This window comes from Macaca mulatta, chromosome 6 (genome assembly GCF_049350105.2).
Source record: "Macaca mulatta isolate MMU2019108-1 chromosome 6, T2T-MMU8v2.0, whole genome shotgun sequence".
NCBI lineage: Eukaryota > Metazoa > Chordata > Mammalia > Primates > Cercopithecidae > Macaca > Macaca mulatta.
Window position 1 is genome coordinate 40227797 of NC_133411.1, and position 20803 is coordinate 40248599.

The window sequence follows — 20803 nt, forward strand, 5'->3', positions numbered from 1 at the left end:
TAAATGGTTTCATGTACCTCCACAGCTTTATATATGATCTTAATGTTGGCGAATTCCATGTTGAAATCTCTAGCCCAGGCTTCCCTTCTGAGTTTCCGATTCAAATGTATACATCTTGGGTGTCCTACAGCCAGTTCCATATTACTATCTCAGAAACTGAGGTTTCCCCCTTTTAGCCCAGCCTAAACCTGCTCTCCCTACTAGGTTTCTTTTCTTGGTGAAAGGCACCACAATTCACATATCCATCAAGCAGCAACTCATCCTTTGTTTTTCACTCATCTTCAGTCCCATGCCAAATCAATCATCAAATTACATCAATTCCTTATACTAATTCACTTCCCTCTTCCATTTCTCCTCTCTCCCGCTAGACACAAAAATAGGATTATATTATCTCTGGAGTGGGCTTTTGCAGCAGCCATCTGGTCAGTGTTCTAGTAATCAGAATTACTCCTTCTCTTCCCTATCCTGATAGTCCATTCTCCAACTTTTGCCATCTTTCTAACACAAAAATATGATTATATCACTCTCATGTCCAATAGTCAAACTCCTTAAAGAGTTAGGAAAGAATATTACTTGAACATTACTTGAGATGCTGGTTGCAAATTGTGTGTTTTACCACATTTGAAGAATGTGGGCTGGAAGTGCCTTTTTATCACTAAAACCATAAAATGGGCTCAGTGGATACATTTGTAACTCAGGAAGAACTGTCATGGATATCTATCTCAGTCTCTACTTGAGATGGTAAATATAGGTAGGGACTAACTGTTAATCTAATAAATTCACTTTAAAAAATAGAAAATTAAAAATTTAACTTACATATGCTTAGCTTTCTATTTGCGTAAATGTAAAGGCCCTGTTAATTAACTCATTAAATTTGTCATGACAAGACACTGCTTTCTTTAGTGAGCCTTTTTCATCCTTGGAACATTCAGAATTAAATACAGACATGATGGAATAAACCAAACTCATAGTAAAAACAATGTGTAGAATAAGTTTTATAACCATTGAGACAATGTATGTACAGTCAATTTTTTTACATATTTGTAATATTTAAGAGATTTGTTACATTAGAAAATATTCAGTTAGACTTGTCACATCAATTTAAAATTTGTGGTTTAGACTTTCTAAATTTTAGGTGAAACATTAAGGAGTCTAGGTATTGAGTGTCAATGGCTGCTCACATCAAAAAAGGAGAGTCAAGCAAACATTATTAGTTCCAGATGAAAGAATACACCAAAAACTAAAAGAAATAAATTTGATCAAGCCACCTCTACCTCCTACTGTCAATGTATAGGAAATACAGAGGAGAGAGGGACATATAGCTATATTATAGTGAGCAATCAGCAAAATCTAGATGTTGGGGAACTATAGTATCCACAAACAACTTGATATCCTCAACAAATAAATTGCAAAGAATTAAAAAAAGACAGGGAGAGTGAACCTATATCTTAAAAGAGAATAACAGTCCGGGCATGGTGGCTCACACCTGTAATCCCAGCACTTTGGGAGTCTTCTGAAGTGGGTGGATCATCTGAGGTCAGGAGTTTGAGACCAGCTTGGTCAACATGGTGAAACCCTGTCTCTACTAAAACTACAAAAATTAGCCGGGTGTGATAGTGGGCATCTGTAATCCCAGCTACTTGGAAAGCTGAGGCATGAGAATCTATTGAACCTGGGAGGTGGAGGTTGCATTGAGCCAAGATCATGCCACTGCACTCTAGACTGGATGACAGAGCGAGACTCTGTCTCAAAAAAAAAAAAAAAAAAAAAAGAACAACAAAACACAAAACATATATGCCAACAAAGATGTGTATACTTTGTATTCTTATTCAAACAACTTAAAAGACATACATGTTGTAAGAGATAACTGGAAATTTGAACACTGACTCGGTATTTTATATTAATGCACAGAATCTATTTTTTTTAGGAACACATACTGAAATATTTATACATGAAATTACATGATGTTTTGTATTAGTTTCAAAATATTATAAGAGGCAAGTGGGTGAGGGTATAGATAAGACAAGATTGGTCATGAGTTTATAGTTGTCAAAGTTGATGAAGGGAACATGGAGGCTCATTATACTATTCTTCCTGCCTTTTATATGCTTAAAATTTTTTTGCAATAAATATACTTCATAAAAAGTATAAGAAAAATCTAATTGCAAATACTATTGGATATTTATGGGAACTGGATATGGTTCAATTTAATAGATTTACGAGAGTCATTTAAATTCTTGAGAGGATTTTGCTTAGTGGGGTGATTAAATGTGTTCATTCAGATATCTGGAATGTTTAAAAATGAAATTAAATATGTTAATATATACATGCAATATGAAACATCAAAGGAAGTTTCATTAACCACATTTATAAGCAGAACTATTGATTTGAAAGAATTTAATTTGAGCCATGTGAATTGTCCAATCATTAATCAAAGATCCCCCGAAAATAATTCTAATTTAAGTACAAATTACTAGATGTATAAATAAAATAACAAGTCACATAATATAAATTTAAGTACTTAAAGTAAAATAGGCCTTTGCATTACTAACTTTGATGAATTGAATATTAATTAAAAATATGAAAATACCTAAGACATTAAAATACACTGACATTGTACAGAGTAAAATCCATAGCTCTTTTTATGGCATACAAGATTCTTATGATCAACCTTGCCCTGTAAAGCTTTATTTCTCATATTTCCTTTTCTTACATTATCTTCTCACATATGAACAGCAAACTCATATGCTGTCTGAACTCTGTCTGGTTTCCTGTTCCTTCATGCTCAGCCCACGCTTCCCTTCTTTGGAATAATCCTCCCGTCTCGGCATCCTCTGCTTGCAGTCCTTTCATTCTTTTCTTTCCTTCTTTCCTTCTTTCTTTCTTTTACTTTTTCTTTTTTTTTTTTTTTTAACACAGAGTCTCACTCTGCTGCCCAGGCTGGAGTATAGTGGTACAAGCTCGGCTCACTGCAACCTCTGCCTCCAGGGTTCAAGTGATTCTCTTGCCTCAGCCTCCCGGGTAGCTGGGATTCTACAAACGCCTGCCACCATGCCCAGCTAATTTTTGTATTTTTAGTAGAGACAGGGTTTCACCATATCGGCTAGGCTGGTCTCGAACTCCTAACCTCAGGTGATCCACCCGCCTCAGCCTCCCAAAGTACTAGGATTACAGGTATGAGCCACCGCACCTGGCCTCCATTCGTTAAGCCTCTCTTTTAAACAGTCCTTCCTTTGTGAAATTGTCCCTGATTTCCTTAAGCCTAATCATTGCTTTGCTTCTCTGCATCATCCATCCATCCATCCGTTATAGTGATTATTCTATATTCCTTTGTAATTATAGGTTAATTGCTTCAGGTCTCTCTTTTCACTACCAGGGCATAAACTCCTTAAGGAAAGGGATTGTCACTTTGCTAGTTAATTTATTATTATGATTATCCTTTTAGAAAATTATTAGAATAATTCCTGTCATGATAGGTTTTTGATTTTTTTGATGAATTAACAATATTCTTATAATACCAAGAGACTAACTTTTATTACTAAAGCAAATTATCATTGGTGAAAAGGATGTTAAATCAAAAAGACCACCAGATTTAAGCAATTTACTTCCTAAAACACCTGTATGAATAACAAATACTTCTAAAAGGAAGGGTATTTGCATAGCATATTCATACATGTGTGTCTGCACATTTATGCAAAGCATTTATTACTTGTAGACAATGTTTACCTGCACACATTTGTTTTATTTATGGACCCAAAATATGAATCTTAGTGCCACTTTATATAGGCCTGAATTTATAATATGTATATTATTAAAATGTTCAATAAATATGAAATAGTGACTATAATAGCAATGATGGTGAAGAATAAAAGGAAAAGAGATGAGGAAGATAAATAGATGCAGTTGCACTGAGTAAATTCAGATCAAACTGTCAGCAATTTCACCAAGGGTTCCAAGCATGGAGAAAAGCCCCATAGAGAGAGCAAGAGAAAAACAATGGAACCAGTCACAGCCCAAGTAATAAGAAACTGAGCAGAGGGAGGGGGTGAAGAAGAAGAAAAGGAAGCTTACCAGTTATGATAATAGATCTATTCAATAAAGCCTCTCACTATAGATCTTTGTTTTTATGTGATAGCATGTAGAATTAAACAGGAAAAGTAAAGTTAATGACTGTCATTTTTAGAACGCTTATTAGTGTCTTATTTCCTGACGTATAAAGATGTAAAACTGTTGCCCTCTATATTTTTCTTTTCTTTCCTTTTCTTTTCTTTTCTTTTGTGTTTTTTGGAGACAGGATCTCACTCTGTCCCCCAGGCTGGAGTGCAGTGGTGAGATCACGGCTCACTGCAGGCTGGATCTCTCAGGCTCAGGGATCCTCCCACCTCAGCCTCCCAAGTAGCTGAGACAACAGGCGAGTGCCACCATGCTCAGCTAAACTTTTGTACATATGTGTGTATGTGTGTATTTAAATTTAAAATACAATATAACTTTGGCCTCAACTACTTTATTTTCAAAGTTATTTAGGATTTCTGATTCTCACCTGTCTCAAATCTTTTATGCTCTTAAGACATCCTGACTTGAATGACACGATTGCAAGTTACTTCCGGGAACAGCTTTAGGAGTAGGCAGAACAGGCTGCAGATGATAAAGTTCACCCTGTCTTCTAAAATTCATTCCTTGATCCCAATTACAGATTCCACTCTACACCCTAGGGAGAACTGTAAACCTTAGGGAAGCCATTGCTCCCCACTGCTCAAACGCTCAGCTTTTGCAATTCTCCCCTCTCTCCGCTCTTATCATTATATATATATATTTATATATATATAATATATATAAATATACACATATAATGTATATATAATATATAAATACATAAATATACAAATATAGAAGTATATTTGTAGACACAGGGTTTTACCATATTGCTCAAACTGGTCTTGAATTCCTGGATTCATGTGATTGGCTCACCTTGGCCTCCCAAAGTGCCGGGATTACAGGCATGAGCCACCATGCCCAGCTGGCCTTTATACTTTATTGGCTATTCATGCATTTAGCTTTTAATTATCAGAATTTTTTTTTAAGAAGGAGGAAGAAATCTACATGACACATTAAACTTTGTTCTATACCTGCCTTATTGGGAGTAAAATCTTGCGACCCTTTCTCTGGAACATGTCTTCCTATATTTAACCCATGAGGAATTTGAAAACTGACTTGCTAAAGCCAACACTTTCCAACTGGTGTGACAGAAGACTGTCTGGCAGCGGGCTACTGATATGGCAAGTCTCAAGTTTCAGAACATTTTAAGCATCTCTAATCAATAAAACGGTTATAATGATAAATTCTTACTTTTCCTCCAATTTTACAGACAAAAAATAAAACATGCACACAAACAGAAACCAAAAAACCCTTTAAACTAACTGTGAATGACTTCAGGGTAACAACTGTTGAAGTTTTCCTTTTCTAACCTTAGTCACTTCCCATTATTTATTATTTTTTATTACTTCACTTTTCCTGTCTCATTACTATTAATAACCATGTAATTTGTTTGATATGCCAAAACACTCAACCATTGATTCTGTTTTAATATGAAAAATTATGATGTTAAAATTATAATTTAAAAAGGTACCAAGAAATATATTACACTAAAAGATGTTGATTTGAACATTAAAAATAATAAACATGCTCTTTTGACCCATTTCATTTTCTCTTCAAATGCCTGAGTAAAAATAGCAGAAAATGTAACAAACTGATTTCTGACCACTAGGTGGGGAAACAATACAATTTAAAATACAATCTAACTTTGGCCTCAGCTACTTTATTTTTTAGTTATTTAGGATTTCTGATTCTCACCTGTCTGAACTCTTTTACACTCTTAAGACATCCTGACCTGAATGATATGATTGCAAGTTACTTCTGGGAGCAGCTTTAGGAGTCGGCAGAACATGCTGCAGATGACAAAGTCCACCCTGTCCTCTGAAATTCCTTCCTTGATCCCGATTAGAGATTCCACTCCACGCCCTAGGGAGAACTGTAAACCTTAGGGAAGCCATTGCTCCCCGCTGCTCTAACGCTCGGCTCCTGCAATTCTCCCCTCTCTCCATCCTTATCATTTTTCCTGCTTGACTGAATCTTTCCCATCAGCCTACAAATGTGCTGTTATTACCATCTTTAAGAAGGCTCTTGATCTCATTTCTCCCATCAGTTACTGTCCCGTTTCTTTGGTTTCCCTTTCTTTGTAAAGGAGTTGTATATATTTGCTCTGTCCAATTCTTCTCCTTTCATACTCTTTTAAAGCCATTTCAATCAGCCTTGTATCCCCACCACTCCTGACAACTTCCCCTGCACTGACTTCCACAGTCCTCACTTTTTGGCCTCCACCAGCACCTGACACAGTTGCTCACTGACTCCTCCTTGGATGCTTCCTTTCCTGGGCTTCCAGGACCCCTGCTTTATTGGTTGCTCCTTTTATTCTCCTTTGCCCCTTCTCCTCCTACTAGGCCTCAGAGAGTTATAGTGCCCCAGAGCTCAGTTCTTTTCTTCCCTGTTTTCACTCCCTTCCTTGATCATCTTAACGAGCCTCACGACTTTCAGCGTGGAATATATTCCTATTTCTCCCCTATGTTAAACCCAGAACTCTCTCCCAAACTCTCCACTTCTTACCCAAGTGAATGCTTAAAAGGTACCCCAAACTTAACATAGCCATGACCTCCAGATCTTCCTCACCTTTGTTAAACAAAACTTGCTCACCTTTGTTAAACAAAATCTAGGAGGCCATTTTTTTGGACTAAATTCCTGCACTGCGCCCCAGAAGACCGACTAAAAATCAAAATGGAATCACCCATGCTCACCAAACGGAAACTGAGTTGTTATCTGGCCTTTGGGGAAATCAGGAGAGAGAGAGAATGGCCTAGTTGCCCGAAGAGGCCAATTTTCACCTTCTATCATAATAATGAAGCTCTGTTTTAATCTTTACAACAAAGAGGGACCTGAAGTAACCTGATGTTAACCAATCCATTATCTTTCTATTGTTCTATTTCCCTGTACCTGCCCTACAAGGAAAGTAACTTTGAAATGACCAATCCACTTTTTGTTCTTTGTGTCTGCTTTCTTCAGTTCTTTTTGTTTATAAAGCCAACCTCCACTGCTTCACTCGTTGGAACACTTACTTTATTTTATGGAACAAAGTGTTGCCCGATTTTAGATGTGCAAATAAAAACTCTTGAGATCTTTAGATTTGCCATAATTTTAACATCTTCATCATTTGACATCCTCAGCCTCCTCATGGTGGTGCTTGGGCTGACAGATGCATGATCCTGACAGTCGCTTGGGCCAAAAACACTGGAATCACCCATTCTAGATTCCCCTTTTTCCTTTATACCCTAAATCCAAATTCTTTTGTCTCTCCCTTCAAAATACATCCAATATATGGACACTTCTCACCACCTCCACTGTTCCCAACATGGTCAGTGCTACTGCATATCTTGCCTGCATTTCTGTAATATCTGAGTAACTGGTTTCCCTGCTTTGACAATTGTCTACTTACTGTCTCTTCTCAGCATATCCATTAAGGTGATTTTTATAAAGCACAAGTCAGAAAACATCACTGCTTTGCTCTAGCTCTTTAATTGGTTCCCATTTCACTTAAGATAAGGGTTGCAGTCTCTGTCACGGCTTACAAGGCCCTACATGAGCTGACTCCTTCCCTACTGTTCCTTTCCTTGCTCTCTCTACCTGCTCTCTCTGCTTAGAACAGTCTTCTTTCATGTCTAACTCCCTTACTTCCTTTGAATCTTTGCTCAAGTATCACTTTCTATTAGGTTGGTGCAAAAGTATAAATATATAGGAAGCTACCCTTGCTTCTCTCAAGCAGTAACATGTTGCCCCAACGCCACCCTCACACTCCACCTCCAACACTTACCTCTGCTCTGTTTTCCCTTAGGAAATATGTTAGGAAGTATCAAGTGCTAATACCATATACTTTACCTGTTTATTACTTATTTATTTTTGAGACAGGGTCTTGCTCCGTCACCCAGGCTGGAGTGCAGTGGCATAATTAGGCTCACTGCAGCCTCGACTTCCTGGGCTGAAGCAATTCTCCTGCCTCAGCCTCCTGAGTATCTGGGTCTACAGGCATGCACCATCATGCCCAGCTAATTTTTAAATGCGTAGTAGAGACAGGGTCTCACTATTTTGCCCACGCTAGCCTCAAACTCCTGAACTCAAGCGATGCTCCCACGTCTGTCTTTCAAAGTGTTGGGATTACAGGCGTGAGCCACTGTGCCCAGCCCTGTTTATTATTTTCATTTCTTTAGTCCCTGCTTTGCAGAGGTCTTTGTTTGTTTACTAATATTTCCTGAATTCCTGTTACAAAGGCACAATGTAGTGGCTCAAAAAATCCTTGTTGCATGACTGTAAAGGAGATCTTGACCTGAGAGTGGTCTTTGATTAGAAAATGGAGGAATGCTTGCAGGTTGGCAGAGGGAATGTTTGGGAAATACCCCTGTATGTGTTTTGAGGACTGGTGCTGTGAGAAGTACAGAAACACCTACATCTTTCACAATTCTTCTTACAGACTACCCTGTACATTGCCCCTTCATGTGAAATATAAGCTTTTGAGCCTGAACATCAAGGGCCATTTTGATTTCATTTCCTCTATGCATTTCTAGCTTCCCCTTCTTGGGGAAAATTTTCTAACCCAGAGATTGCTTCACTGTGGAATTTACTTAAGCTTTCTGATGGGAGCTTGAAAGTCTTTCACTATATACATTTTCCCTTTTGAAAAAACAAAGTAGCTAGATATCATGGAGGATTAGAGGCTTTAAATTGACGTCCATAAATTCAAATGCCTGGAAGGGTGTGCAGTTAATATAAATGCACAACGCAGGTCACATATAAGATAATAGCCATGAAGCTGCTCTAGCACCTTCTACTTACTATCCTTAAACCCCCAAGAAAGCATATTAAAGTTAAAAATGATGGCATTTTTGCATGACAAATATGTTTTCTATCCTTTCCTTAAATTGTAGTCATCAAGCATTTCAGGGAATCTGTCAATCCAATATTGTTATTAACAGTTTCCATTACGTGGATTATGAATATTAAGTACTTTTGTTGTAAGGAACATCAATCCAGTAGGGGAATTTAAGTGAAGGTAAACCAAATTGTACAAATATGTTGAGATATAACTTATTTGTGATAAAGGAGAATCATGTTAAGCAACTTTCTATGAGAAGAAAGGGAATATCTAGTCCATTTTGTCTCAAGGATTTATGCTTGCTGTTGTCTGAACATTCTTCTTAAAATGACATTCCATTTTATTCCAACCTGCCACTTGCTTTTCCCTTTACCAACTATTCTATTAAATCCTGGGTAAAGAGCCCATGCATAGCAACCCCTACAGTGCTGACATTTCTGAAAAATACCATCTAAGAAAATTCAAACAAGAGCAGGCTTGAATAAAAGTTTCCTAGATTCTAAAGCCAACCCAAAAATTCTGATGGGTGAGAGAAAATCTGTATTATTTTTTAATTAAAGGAGGCTATTTTGCATAGTAGTTTAAAGCACACTTACTTTGGATTCAGACTAACATTGGTTGAAATTTTTATTCTACACTATTTTGTGATCTTGGAGAAGTTACCTGGCTTCTTTGCAGAGCTAAAGTTCCGTTTCCTTATCTGTGAAATAATGATGATGCTATCTAATCAATAAGGTTATAGAGATGATATATGTAAAATTCCTAGCACATCATAAACAGTCAGTAAAAATATGGTGATGGACTGGTGGTAATTGTGATAGTGGAGGAGTTGGTGGTTCTCAAGAAAGCTTCAGAACTTTTTAAAAAACAGTGGAAATTTTCTTCAAATAAACTCTTAAGGGGAAACCCAACATAAAACAGATAAATAAAAATGACTCAGAACTGAGCAATTCTAGGGGTATTTGCACTGTCAGCTTGGCCAGCTCTTCTCCCTGCCAGCTGCCCACTTTTGTAGACCCAGAAGTTTCCCATGGAACTCTCAGTATTCAACCAAGCATAGTTTGAAAATCTGTGGCAAGAGACGGGGAAAGAAATGGCAAGATAATCTTTTGCTTACTTTAGGTCAAACGGAGGTTTAATGTTTCTGGGAGGTAGGCTTGGGACTGGTGGTTGTGATGGGTGAGATGCTGGCAATGGTGGCTGGCTGGCCGGATGGGATGGTGGAGGTGGTGGCGGAGAAGTTGTTGAGTAAGACGTCTGGCCTTTGCTAGTACCTAAGAAGCAAAGCAAACAATACCATGAATTAAGACAAATCTTCAAAAAGAAGATTGTTAATTGCAACCATAGTTGGCTACAGATAAAATAATTTGGCAAAAATTAACAACTGGCTATATGGAATTTTCAAAAAAGAGTATGTTTATTTTATTATTATTACTATGTTGTGTGCTATATATCTTTTGTGAGACAGGATTTCGCTCTGCTACCCAGGCCGGGGTGCAGCGGCTCCATCATGGTTCACTGTAAGCTCAAACTCATGGGCTTTTGGGATCTTCCTGCCTCAGCCTGCTGAGTAGCTGGGACTACATGCGTGCACCACAATGCCCATCTAAGTTTTTTTAAAAATGTTAAACTTTTTGTAGAGATGAGGTCTTGATATGTTGCCCAGGCTGGTTTTGAACTCCTGGGCACAAGCAGTCCCCCTGCCATGACCTCCCCAAATGTTGGGATTACAGGTGTGAGCCACTGTGCCCGGTCTTATTCATCCTTTACATCAATAAAATATATTACGTGTATGTATATATGTATAACACACATACACACACATACACACAGAGTTTTTCCTGGTTGTTAAACATTTATCAGCATACCATTGCTGGTACCTAAAAAATTCCTAGGTTCTATCTGCTAAATAGTGACTAGAATCAGTTGTTTCTATGTCTTTCCTCTTTGCTTTGATCCTCTTCCTCTCACTCATTCCTCCATTGACTTTCTGATTTCATATACCAGACTTTGGAATTACGCAGGTTGCCTTGTTTTCCTAAATATGGAATTTTAATTTCTTTCTCATTTGGGGGTGATTTTCTGAGAGGAAAAGAGGATAATATCTTAACAAACATTTTGTTTTAATTTTACCTGCCTTTGAGCACAAATGAGGTCTTTTTTCATGTTTATAACCATTTTCCTTTTTTTTTTTTCCTTTTGAGAGGGAGTCTAGCTTTGTCACCCAGGCTGGAGTGCAGTGGCGCGATCTCAGCTCACTGCAACCTCTGCCTCCCAGGTTCAAGCGATTCTCCTGCCTCAGCCTCCTGAGTAGCTGGGATTACAGGCATCTGCCACTATGCCCAGCTAATTTTTGTATTTTTATTGGAGACGGGGTTTCTCTTTGTGTTTTTAGTAGAGACAGGATTTCACCATGCCCACCACCGTGCCCAGCTAATTTTTGTATTTTTAGTAGAGAAAGGGTTTCACTGTGTTGACCAGGCTTGTCTTGAACTCTTGACCTTGTAATCCACCCACCTTGTCTTCCCAAAGTGCTGGGATTACAAGTGTGAGCCACTGCGCCCAGCCTCCTTTTAACTGTATTATTGATTCAGATACTTTGCCTATTTCAAAATTAGTATTTTCCTTTTGTTGGTTTTTAATATTTTTATTAAGGATATTAGTCTTTTTGTTTCTTAACTGGACCAATGGAATGTAATTAGGCTGCTTTGGATCCTGCTTTTGCCTGTCCATACATTAAAAAATATAACACAATGAATAAAACCTCTTTACAAACTTCAAAAACAAAAAATACGGCACTTCACTGTAAATTTCTTTACACGGGTAATGCTAAGGTTTTACACAGCATATGACACAAACACATTCCTAATTTCTTTTAGGTATTTTTCCCTCTTGCCAAAGCTCTTCACTTAGGATAATTGCTGACTATATTGCCCTCTCTCTTCATTCTCTGACCTCACCCTGGTGTTTCCCTTCTTCCTGGAGTCTTAAAAACTGCTCAGGCCCTGCACTGCAGACTCCAGACCCTCCAGGCCAGGAACAGTTCCCACAAGAATAGTTCTGCTTTTGCAGCTAGTTTTTGGGGATGGAGGTAGACAGAATTAGTTCCCCTGTAAATCTCATGAATTAAAAACTCCAACTCAAGATATTTACGTTAGAAATGTTGAATCCGGTTCATTTTTGTCCTAACTAAAATAAAAATTTTGGGATATATCAGACTTTTCCTCTAATCAATCAGTCCTTTCGTGTATAATTTCTGTCACCACATTATCTTTAGGAAGGCCTTCCCTAATTTGAGAACAGATAATTATAAACAGTATATTTTCTCCTACTTCGCTGTGGCTCCGTTGTTTTTTTTTTTTTTTTTTTTTTTTTTTTTACATTTAACTCTTTAAAACTATTAGTAATTTATTTTGGAGTTTGGTGTGAGATAGAGATTTAATTTTATGGTTGTTGTTGCTCCTAAATCATTTAGCAAATGTTCTGCACCATTTATCTGATAAGCTATTACTTACCAATTTGACATGCCTCTTTCATCACAGAATAAACATGAAAAATTCTAGTGAATATGACAGATGAAAATGGCATCCAGTTATTTTAATTCATAAATAATATGCTTCAGTAGATTGGTAAATGATTTAAAAGCTGTACCCAAAGAGAATATGCCTCTATGAGTAGATATTAATAAGCCATCCAAATAGGGAGAAAAATATTTATTAGCCATCTGTGACTTATCCTTTCATGGAAAAGATTTTGACAAGCAGGAAGCATTACCCTGGGACAGTGACTTAAGGCCAACACGTGAGAAGATACAGAATTGGTTTAGGGAATGGTGATTCCTTTGAATTAGAAACACTGAAAACTGACTTCCCCAAATCCAGGCTTTCTGACTTTACACAGGCTTACGAGACTCTGATGTGGCATCTGGGGGCCCTCTGTGGTTCTGCTTACTGGACATCTATTCTCCTTTCTGCGGTTATAATAACTTGAGCAACCCAGGAAGGGGTGTGCTTGCTCTTCTACCAGACTTGGAACTAGAAGGGCGTCCTCCTTGAGTTGCTGGCAGTGGTCTCGCCACCGGCAGAGTAGGGCTCACCTGAGAATGCAGCGAAACCAGCGGGAAGCAGGGCGAGAGATGGAAGAGGACTGGTTAGATTTTAAAGAAAAAGTAGTTTTGGAAAATTGTCAAAGATAATTTGAAAGACGTAATGAGGCACTAAACTAATCGTTTGAGCATGCTCTTCCTCATCAAGCTTGGGAGAACATATGCTAAAGTCTTCCTATGTTACACTAGTATGTGGCAGTGAAACACTTTGCTTTGCAAAACATGTGGTCACTTTCAAATACTGCTAGGAATACATTTGCATGTATACAAAATAATTGTAAGGAAAAGCATCTTAGTTTTTCTGGAGGAAAAAACCAGTTAGACTTACTTTAATGTCTAACGATTGACATTATAATCTAATGATTGACTCTAAAATCTCAATCTGGACTTTATAAAGTGTACTAAAATATAATTAGAACTATTAACATCCTCAAAAGTAAAAATATGTTTTTATTCTGATGGAAAGAGAGGGGATGAATATTGAACTGCAGTAAAATGAGTAAAGAAACAGAAACAATAAAGATAAAAATATCTGGGAGTAATGATATTAAATAATATTAATTAATCACACAATTTTTGGCAAGTACCATACTAGTCATTCTACATATGTAATCTTATTTATTCTGTATAACAGCCCTATGGGGGTATATGTTATTATCTAGTTTCCATTTGATAGTTAAGAAAACTACCCAAGTTCAGAGAATTAGTAAGCAGTAGCGGTGGGGTTCAAACTTGGCCAGAATTTGAACTCTAGTCAATTTTTTATGATGTCTATGCACTTTCTGCTATGCTCCTGCTTCTCAAGATATTTAAATGAAAATTATTAGTAAGTTAAAATAGACACATTAGCAAACTGTCCCACAATCTGGGTCTAAGTTCAGCTTTTTGATTTGTATTTTTCCTCTTAGGGTGATTTTATGAGTGTTTTCAGTTTAATGCAGGAAAGACCTGGCTCTAGAGACTGTAAGGCTCACATATTGGGGTGTTCTGGATGCTAAATTCTGACGCCTTAGAATTTGATTTTGGAAACCAGACAGCAGGGATGTAAACATTCAAGCTAGTAGGAAATAGGTTCTTATAGATGAATGACTGAGACTAGCTGGCTGGAAAAAAAAAAAAAAACCCTCAAGAACTGAAATCGGGGAAGTTTGAAATAGCATAAAAGGACTTAGGAGACATGAAATAAGGGGAAAGAACAACAGGTTTAGACCTCAGCTGGCATTACGAATTAGGGATGTGCAATTTGAGAGCTAACACCTAAAACTCTGATCTACTTATGGATCTCACCTCCCAAAGCTCAGGGGGGATTGTCTGGATAGCTGTGATTTGAAAGTACTGGAACTGAAAAGACCATGTGGAATGTTATCCTCAAAGAATGACAGGATTGTGCAGGGATATGGATCCCTGTGGCAGTGGGCACAGCTGGTCTTCTGGACAGTGCAGCATGGTTCAGCAGCAATGAGCTAATCAGATGAATTTGCAACCTACTACCCACTGTTGTCCTGAGACAGACAGAGGAACTGTGCTCTGAGCACTCTACCAGGAAATCAAGGCTTCAAGAAGGACATAATCGGCATCTTGCTAATCAGTCAAGTGGGAGCTTGAGTGACTAATGACAAAATTAAGGAAAATTGACTATATTTTTATTAGGGAACAGTTTATACTGGTTACAGAAAAATGGGGAGAATTGCGAATAACGGGGAGTGAAATTGCAATATCTTCTAGAACACAAAAATAATTCTTAAAAATCTAGGAAGTTAATAACCTCTGACTCAAACTTTTCATCCTTTTTAATTTTGGAAGTTTGGAAGAGATCTTGCACAAGTCATGTTCCTCTGCTCAGGCATGCTGGAATGCGTGGAGCACTGAGGCCATTTTACCACAAGGAAATGACCAGAGAGACCCTCCGTGAGTCGGTGAGTGCTCAGTGGTTATCTGGCCCTGCCTTGAAGAATGGCTCCAGGTTCACTGAAATGCAGGCTACCCAAAATGGTGAGATTTTGTCAGAATCTAAAACTCTATAAACAGAAAAGCGGATTTGAGGGCAGTGGAAGAAGGAGTTGGGAGAGAAGAGGTGGAAATAGAGAGGACCCAACGAGGGTGGTGGTATACTCATGCGAAATGGAAATTGTATTACTTCACAAACTGCATTTTATGTATTTCTGCTGGTCAAAAATGCTGGTTCTAGATATTTTTACAACATTCTGGTAACAAAAATCTATGAAGACTTAGGATATCTACCTTGTAGATTTTGATGTTTGTGACTTTTGACTAAGAAGGTACCTAAAGTCTTCATGTCCTGAGGGGTCATAAGGTACATGTGTCGATCTGGTTCTCAATTTCCTTTTTAAATCCATGGATTCATTTACAACACCAAAGACATTACACTGTATTGCTGCTCCCAATTGCCACAAAACCCTGACCCTAGACTTGGCATTTCTCATTCTGGCTTTTTTGGGATATCTTAGAATTGGACCAGGCATTAGAAAACTTTGATTTTATCTCCAGCTCTATCACCAAAGAGCTATTTATCTTTGGCGAATCACTTAATCTCCATGTGATTTAGTTTCTCCATCTGTCAAATGGGAGCAATAGAGCCCTAACTACCTCAAAGGGGTTTAAGGATGAAATGAGCTAATACGTGTGAAAGCATCTTAAAAAGTTTGAAGCACTGCATAAACATAAAAGATGATCACACAAGGCTGAGGGGTGCCACAAATAAAATCATTTCTAAGTTACTTTAAGACATTTGGAAATTATTTAATTTCATCATCTATTTATTTGAGAATGATTAAGCATCTGTCTCAGATTTTAGCCGTGGAGCTGGCAACTCATCATATAGACTTTTATTTTCTCTGGGCCTGTGTAGGTACATAGCATTGCCCATTCAAACAAGAAGAAAAGCTCTAGCAACCACATGGCACTGCCAGAGTCTATCTTGGTGACCTCTGTGCCAAGTAGTTTGTAAAACTATTTGGGTGGACACTTAATGGAATCTCTTATGGTTGCATGGCCACGTATAGTCATTCACATCTAAACTAAACACAGTCTTACTGAGATCTTACCACATTTACCATAAAGGTTGTTTGTAATCCCCTTCATCCCCGGACCCTAGCCTTACCTTCCTCATGTACTACAGATGACATTACCTTTTATTTTACTAAGAATATGGAGAATGCCCCATCTGACTATCCCCACTTGTCCTGCATTCTAACTGAAAATCTCCTAATATCTTGCTCTCCCATTTTTCCTTTGCTCCAGATTCTCTGGAAAGATGGCATTCCTCCTTGCACATACTAACAGCATTTTAGTTCCCATCAGTGCCTGCTTCCTTGTACAACCCACTCCCTTTATTATTAACTCCTTCATTGCATCAAGCAAGAAACATTTACTAAGCACTTACTATGTGCTCTGAACTGTGTGTTTCATCTTTTCAATGCACGTTCCATCTTAAACATGGTCTGATATCTTTAACTCTAAAGAAACACAACAGTATCCTTTTTTAACCTCTTCCCCCACCCTAGATACCAGCTGATTTTGTTCCTCTTCTTCATGGCCAAACTTCTTTTTTTTTTTTTGAGACGGAGTCTCGCTTTGTCGCCCAGGCTGGAGTGCAGTGGCCGGATCTCAGCTCACTGCAAGCTCCGCCTCCCGGGTTTACGCCATTCTCCTGCCTCAGCCTCCCGAGTAGCTGGGACTACAGGCGCCCACCACCTCGCCCGGCTAGTTTTTTGTATTTTTAGTAGAGACGGGGTTTCACCATATTAGCCAGGATGGTCTCGATCTCCTGACCTCGTGATCCTCCCGTCTCGGCCTCCCAAAGTGCTGGGATTACAGGCTTGACCCACCGCGCCCGGCCATGGCCAAACTTCTTGGAACAAAAACCTACATTTGCTACTTCTATATCTTAAAAACGCTTGGATGGCCTCATGGAGAAGCAAAGAATGAAAGGCTTAGTTTTAAATTCAGATTCAACCACTTTTATATAAACCTTCCAGTTTTTATTACTCAGTATGAAGACTTGGTTAAGTTGCTTGATATCTCCAAGTCTTCATTTTCTCATCTGCGAAATGGTCACATACACACACTCTGCAGAAGCATCTGACACATGGTATGGTAGTTCTTAATAAATGGTCCTATTCTTCTTAGCTACTAATTGATCTGGCTGTCCCATTCATACACCACAGTCTACTCCCGTCAACTGCAAAGAAAACAATAAACAAACAGAAACCACTTTTTCCTCAAATTAGTCATGTCTAATCCTAGTTTTGTTCGAGAATCTTAGAATGGTCCAAGAATGAAGAAGTTTAAATTCCTAAATCTACCCCAGTAGGCACCACAGCAACCAAATACTACTTTCAGATTCTTCACTCCAAAACACACCAGAAACAATTTTCAATGGGAGAATCTGAAAGATTGGCAGAAAGAATGTTTGTGCTGAAGTTATTGAGGCCTGGGTTTGACTACTAATCCCATTCAGTATTAGCTGTAAGACACTGGGTAACTTATTTCGCTTCTCTGGGTTTTAGATTCTCTGCCTATTAAAATGGGACTACTGACTCTTAACTTGCAGGGTTGCTACAAGAATTCAAAATATGTCTGTCTGCCAAGCACACAGTAGGTATGCAGTGATACTTATGAATTACTCTAGGATCTAACACGGTTGTGTTCTATATGGGGCAGGCTCCTTAAAAATCAATAGGACATGTTTATTTCCATCTGTGCAGAGAGACTGGGATCATCATGCTTCAGTAACTTTTATTAGAAGTTTTCTAAACTGTCACCTGTGCTTGAACTGACATGCTAATTGCCATACATCTGATCATCCTGTCAAAAGCAAGATTTTGAAAAACTACCTGCCCTTTTGAAGTGAGGTGTGACTGTCCTGTGATTCCCTGGTGTTAACACCTAGCTCAGAGGCTCTCTGCTTGTACATAGAGGACTGGTATGTGTTTTCTCAGATCATTTTTATTTTATTTAAAATTGCCATAAATTACTTTCTCATTTATCTATTCATTTTCTTCCTAGCTAAACAGTGAGCTTCTGAGGCGGGTCTCCACTGTCAATAACCTGTGTATGCCTGACAACACTGCATGTATCACACATTTAATGTTTCACTGATTGATTTTCTTTTTCATTTGTCCTTTTCCCTTTAGAAAAGAAAACCGAGTTTAAAAAGCAAATTGTAAAATAAATATCTGGACAGTAAAACATTTAAGAAAATACAGGAGGGAATGATGAAACGAAAAACCCCTGTTCTAGACCCCCGTATTGTAGTTACAAGCCTCAAAGACAACAGCTGTTATTAGTTTCTTAAGGACATTTCAAGAAATATATTCTACGTTTTTTTTTACACAAATGGAACCATGGTACATACATTATTCTGTACTTTGCTTTCTTAACTTAATTTTAAAAAGATATTGTTGTATATTGGCACAAAAAGAGCAATCTGGGCTTTTTTTTTTTTTTTTTAAATGACAGTGGAGTTCTCCATTGCATGGATTTACCTTATTTTATGTGACCAGTCTCATTATTGCTGGTCACTTAAGTTATAAAAATAACTACTGAAGTATAATTCATATACATAAACTGGTTTAAAATATAAAACTCCATGGTATTAATATATTTACGGTTGTGCAACCAGTACTATAATCTAATTTTAGAATATACACATCTCCTCAAAAATAAACCCCTGTACGTACTGGCAGTCACTCCCCATCCCTATCCCCAATCCTGGCTGCCTTAGGCAACCAATAATCTATTTTTGGTCTCTTACAGATTGGCTTATTCCAGCGATTCCATATCAAGAGAATCATATAATATGTGGTTGCTTGTGACTAGTTTATTTCACTTAGTTGTTTTTGCAGTTCAATTATATTGTAGCAGATATTAATACTACTATCTTATGGCTGAATCATATTTCATCATATATCACATTTATTTATCCATTCATCAGCTGATGGACATTTAAGTTGTTTCTACCTTCTGCCTGTTATACAGAATGCTTTTATAAACGTTAATGTATATCTTCGAGTGGACCTATGTTTTCATTTCCCCTGGGTAAATACCAAGAGTAGACTTGCTAGGTAACTCCATATTCAACCTTCTGAGGAACTCTAGATTGTTGTTTATTTTATGCTATTTTAGACAATTACAATTATAAAATTTTTCTTGTATGTATGTCTTTGACCCCAAGTATAAATGTACCTGTAGGATAAATTCCTAGAAAGTGAAATCGGTAGGTCAAAAGAACTGAGCATTAAAATATTTTGGTAGGCTGGGTGCGGTGGCTCATGCCTATAATCCCAGCACTTTGGGAGGCCAAGGTGGGCAGATCACGAGGTCAAGAGATTAAGACCATCCTAGCCAACATGGTGAAACCCTATCTCTACTAAAAATACAAAAATTAGTCAGGCGTGGTGGTGCATGTTTGTAGTCCCAGCTACTCGGGAGGCTGAGGCAGGAGAATCACTTGAACCTGGGAGGCGGAGGTTGCCGTGAGCCAAGATCGCATCACTGCACTCCAGCCTGGGCAACAGAGCAAGACTCCAGCTCAAAAAAAAAACAGTTTTGGTAAATAATGCCATTTAGTGATTTTTTTTTAAACAGGTAGGAGAATACCTGTTTTACCATAACTTCACTGGCATGTATATTATCATACATTTTTGGTCTTAATAATCCTGACAGGTAAAAAATTAATGCTGTATCAATTGGATTTTCATATTTATAAGTGAGGCTGAGCATTCTTTCATATGTTTATAAGACATTTTATTTGTGTGAGTATGTCTTCTTTACAAAGAATATTGGAAGTACAGCACCCTATTTAATTAAGTAGCTGGAAAAATGAACATTCTCTTTTATGATTGGTGTTGATATAATACAGAGTTTCATATACAATACAAACATATTAGTATATATTGTTATGTAGGTAAAAGTATCATTAAAACTTTTCGATCCTCAGCAGCCTGCAAGTCTAAGGACTTGAAACGTCTGGGTCACAGACTTAGAAAATCTAGTTTTACGGAATTTTTCCTTGCTCTAATTCAAAGCCATCTGTTCTTATCTTCAAAGGATTTGTAAACCATTGTGGATGGGAAATTTTGAAAACCAATTTAGTTGAAAACAAAGCACCGTAACTGTATTGGTATGAAATCTTTTGCTTTAAATGCAAACTGCCAAGAAAATGTTGGCCAGCTTAGAATAGTCCCTCAAAATGGAAAGAAAAGTAATACTGAAACATCAGTGTTTACACAGATAATCAAAGCTGAAATTAGAATGGAGGTGAAGAGGTAGAGATCAAAACAAATTTAATGATCAATGAGAGGAAAATAAGTAAAGAAGGGCTTTGATCACTATCATAGACTCTTCCATTTCAGACCTAACTTTAATATTCAATGTCTCTGAATAATTTTTTCAATTGTTAAAAATTCACCTCCCCAATCAATAACTTTGTTGGTTATTCAATTAGATGTAATCATGAAAGGTAAATTATTTTTATAAATGAGTTTATTCATTTTCCAGTCATAAAATAATATGAAATTCAAATTAGGTGGTAATTTGACGGGAGAGTGCTGACTTTTGGTTCTTTTTTTTGGAAGGTTAAATATGACTTTAAAAAGGAAAAAAGTCTGCATATAAGAAAAGTTCTTTGTCAGATGCTCATGGATTACAGGGTGCCTCTTCCCTCCTCTAAGACACAACATATTTGGGTATAAGGCAATAAC

General features: G+C 37.6%; 1 protein-coding gene across 9 annotated transcripts in view; it reads right to left on the reverse strand.

The window, feature by feature from the left end:
* FYB1 (FYN binding protein 1) overlaps positions 1–20803 on the reverse strand; it is a 165474-nt gene that overhangs the window by 41785 nt on the left and 102886 nt on the right. For all 9 annotated transcript variants that reach the window (XR_013418310.1, XM_028849414.2, XM_015139943.3 and 6 more), the window contains exon 3: positions 10092–10248. Coding sequence is in view for 8 of the 9 variants with exons in the window: in XM_028849414.2 (XP_028705247.2) it covers positions 10092–10248 (157 nt within the window). In the remaining variant the exon portion in view is untranslated. The remainder of the gene's footprint in view (positions 1–10091; positions 10249–20803) is intronic.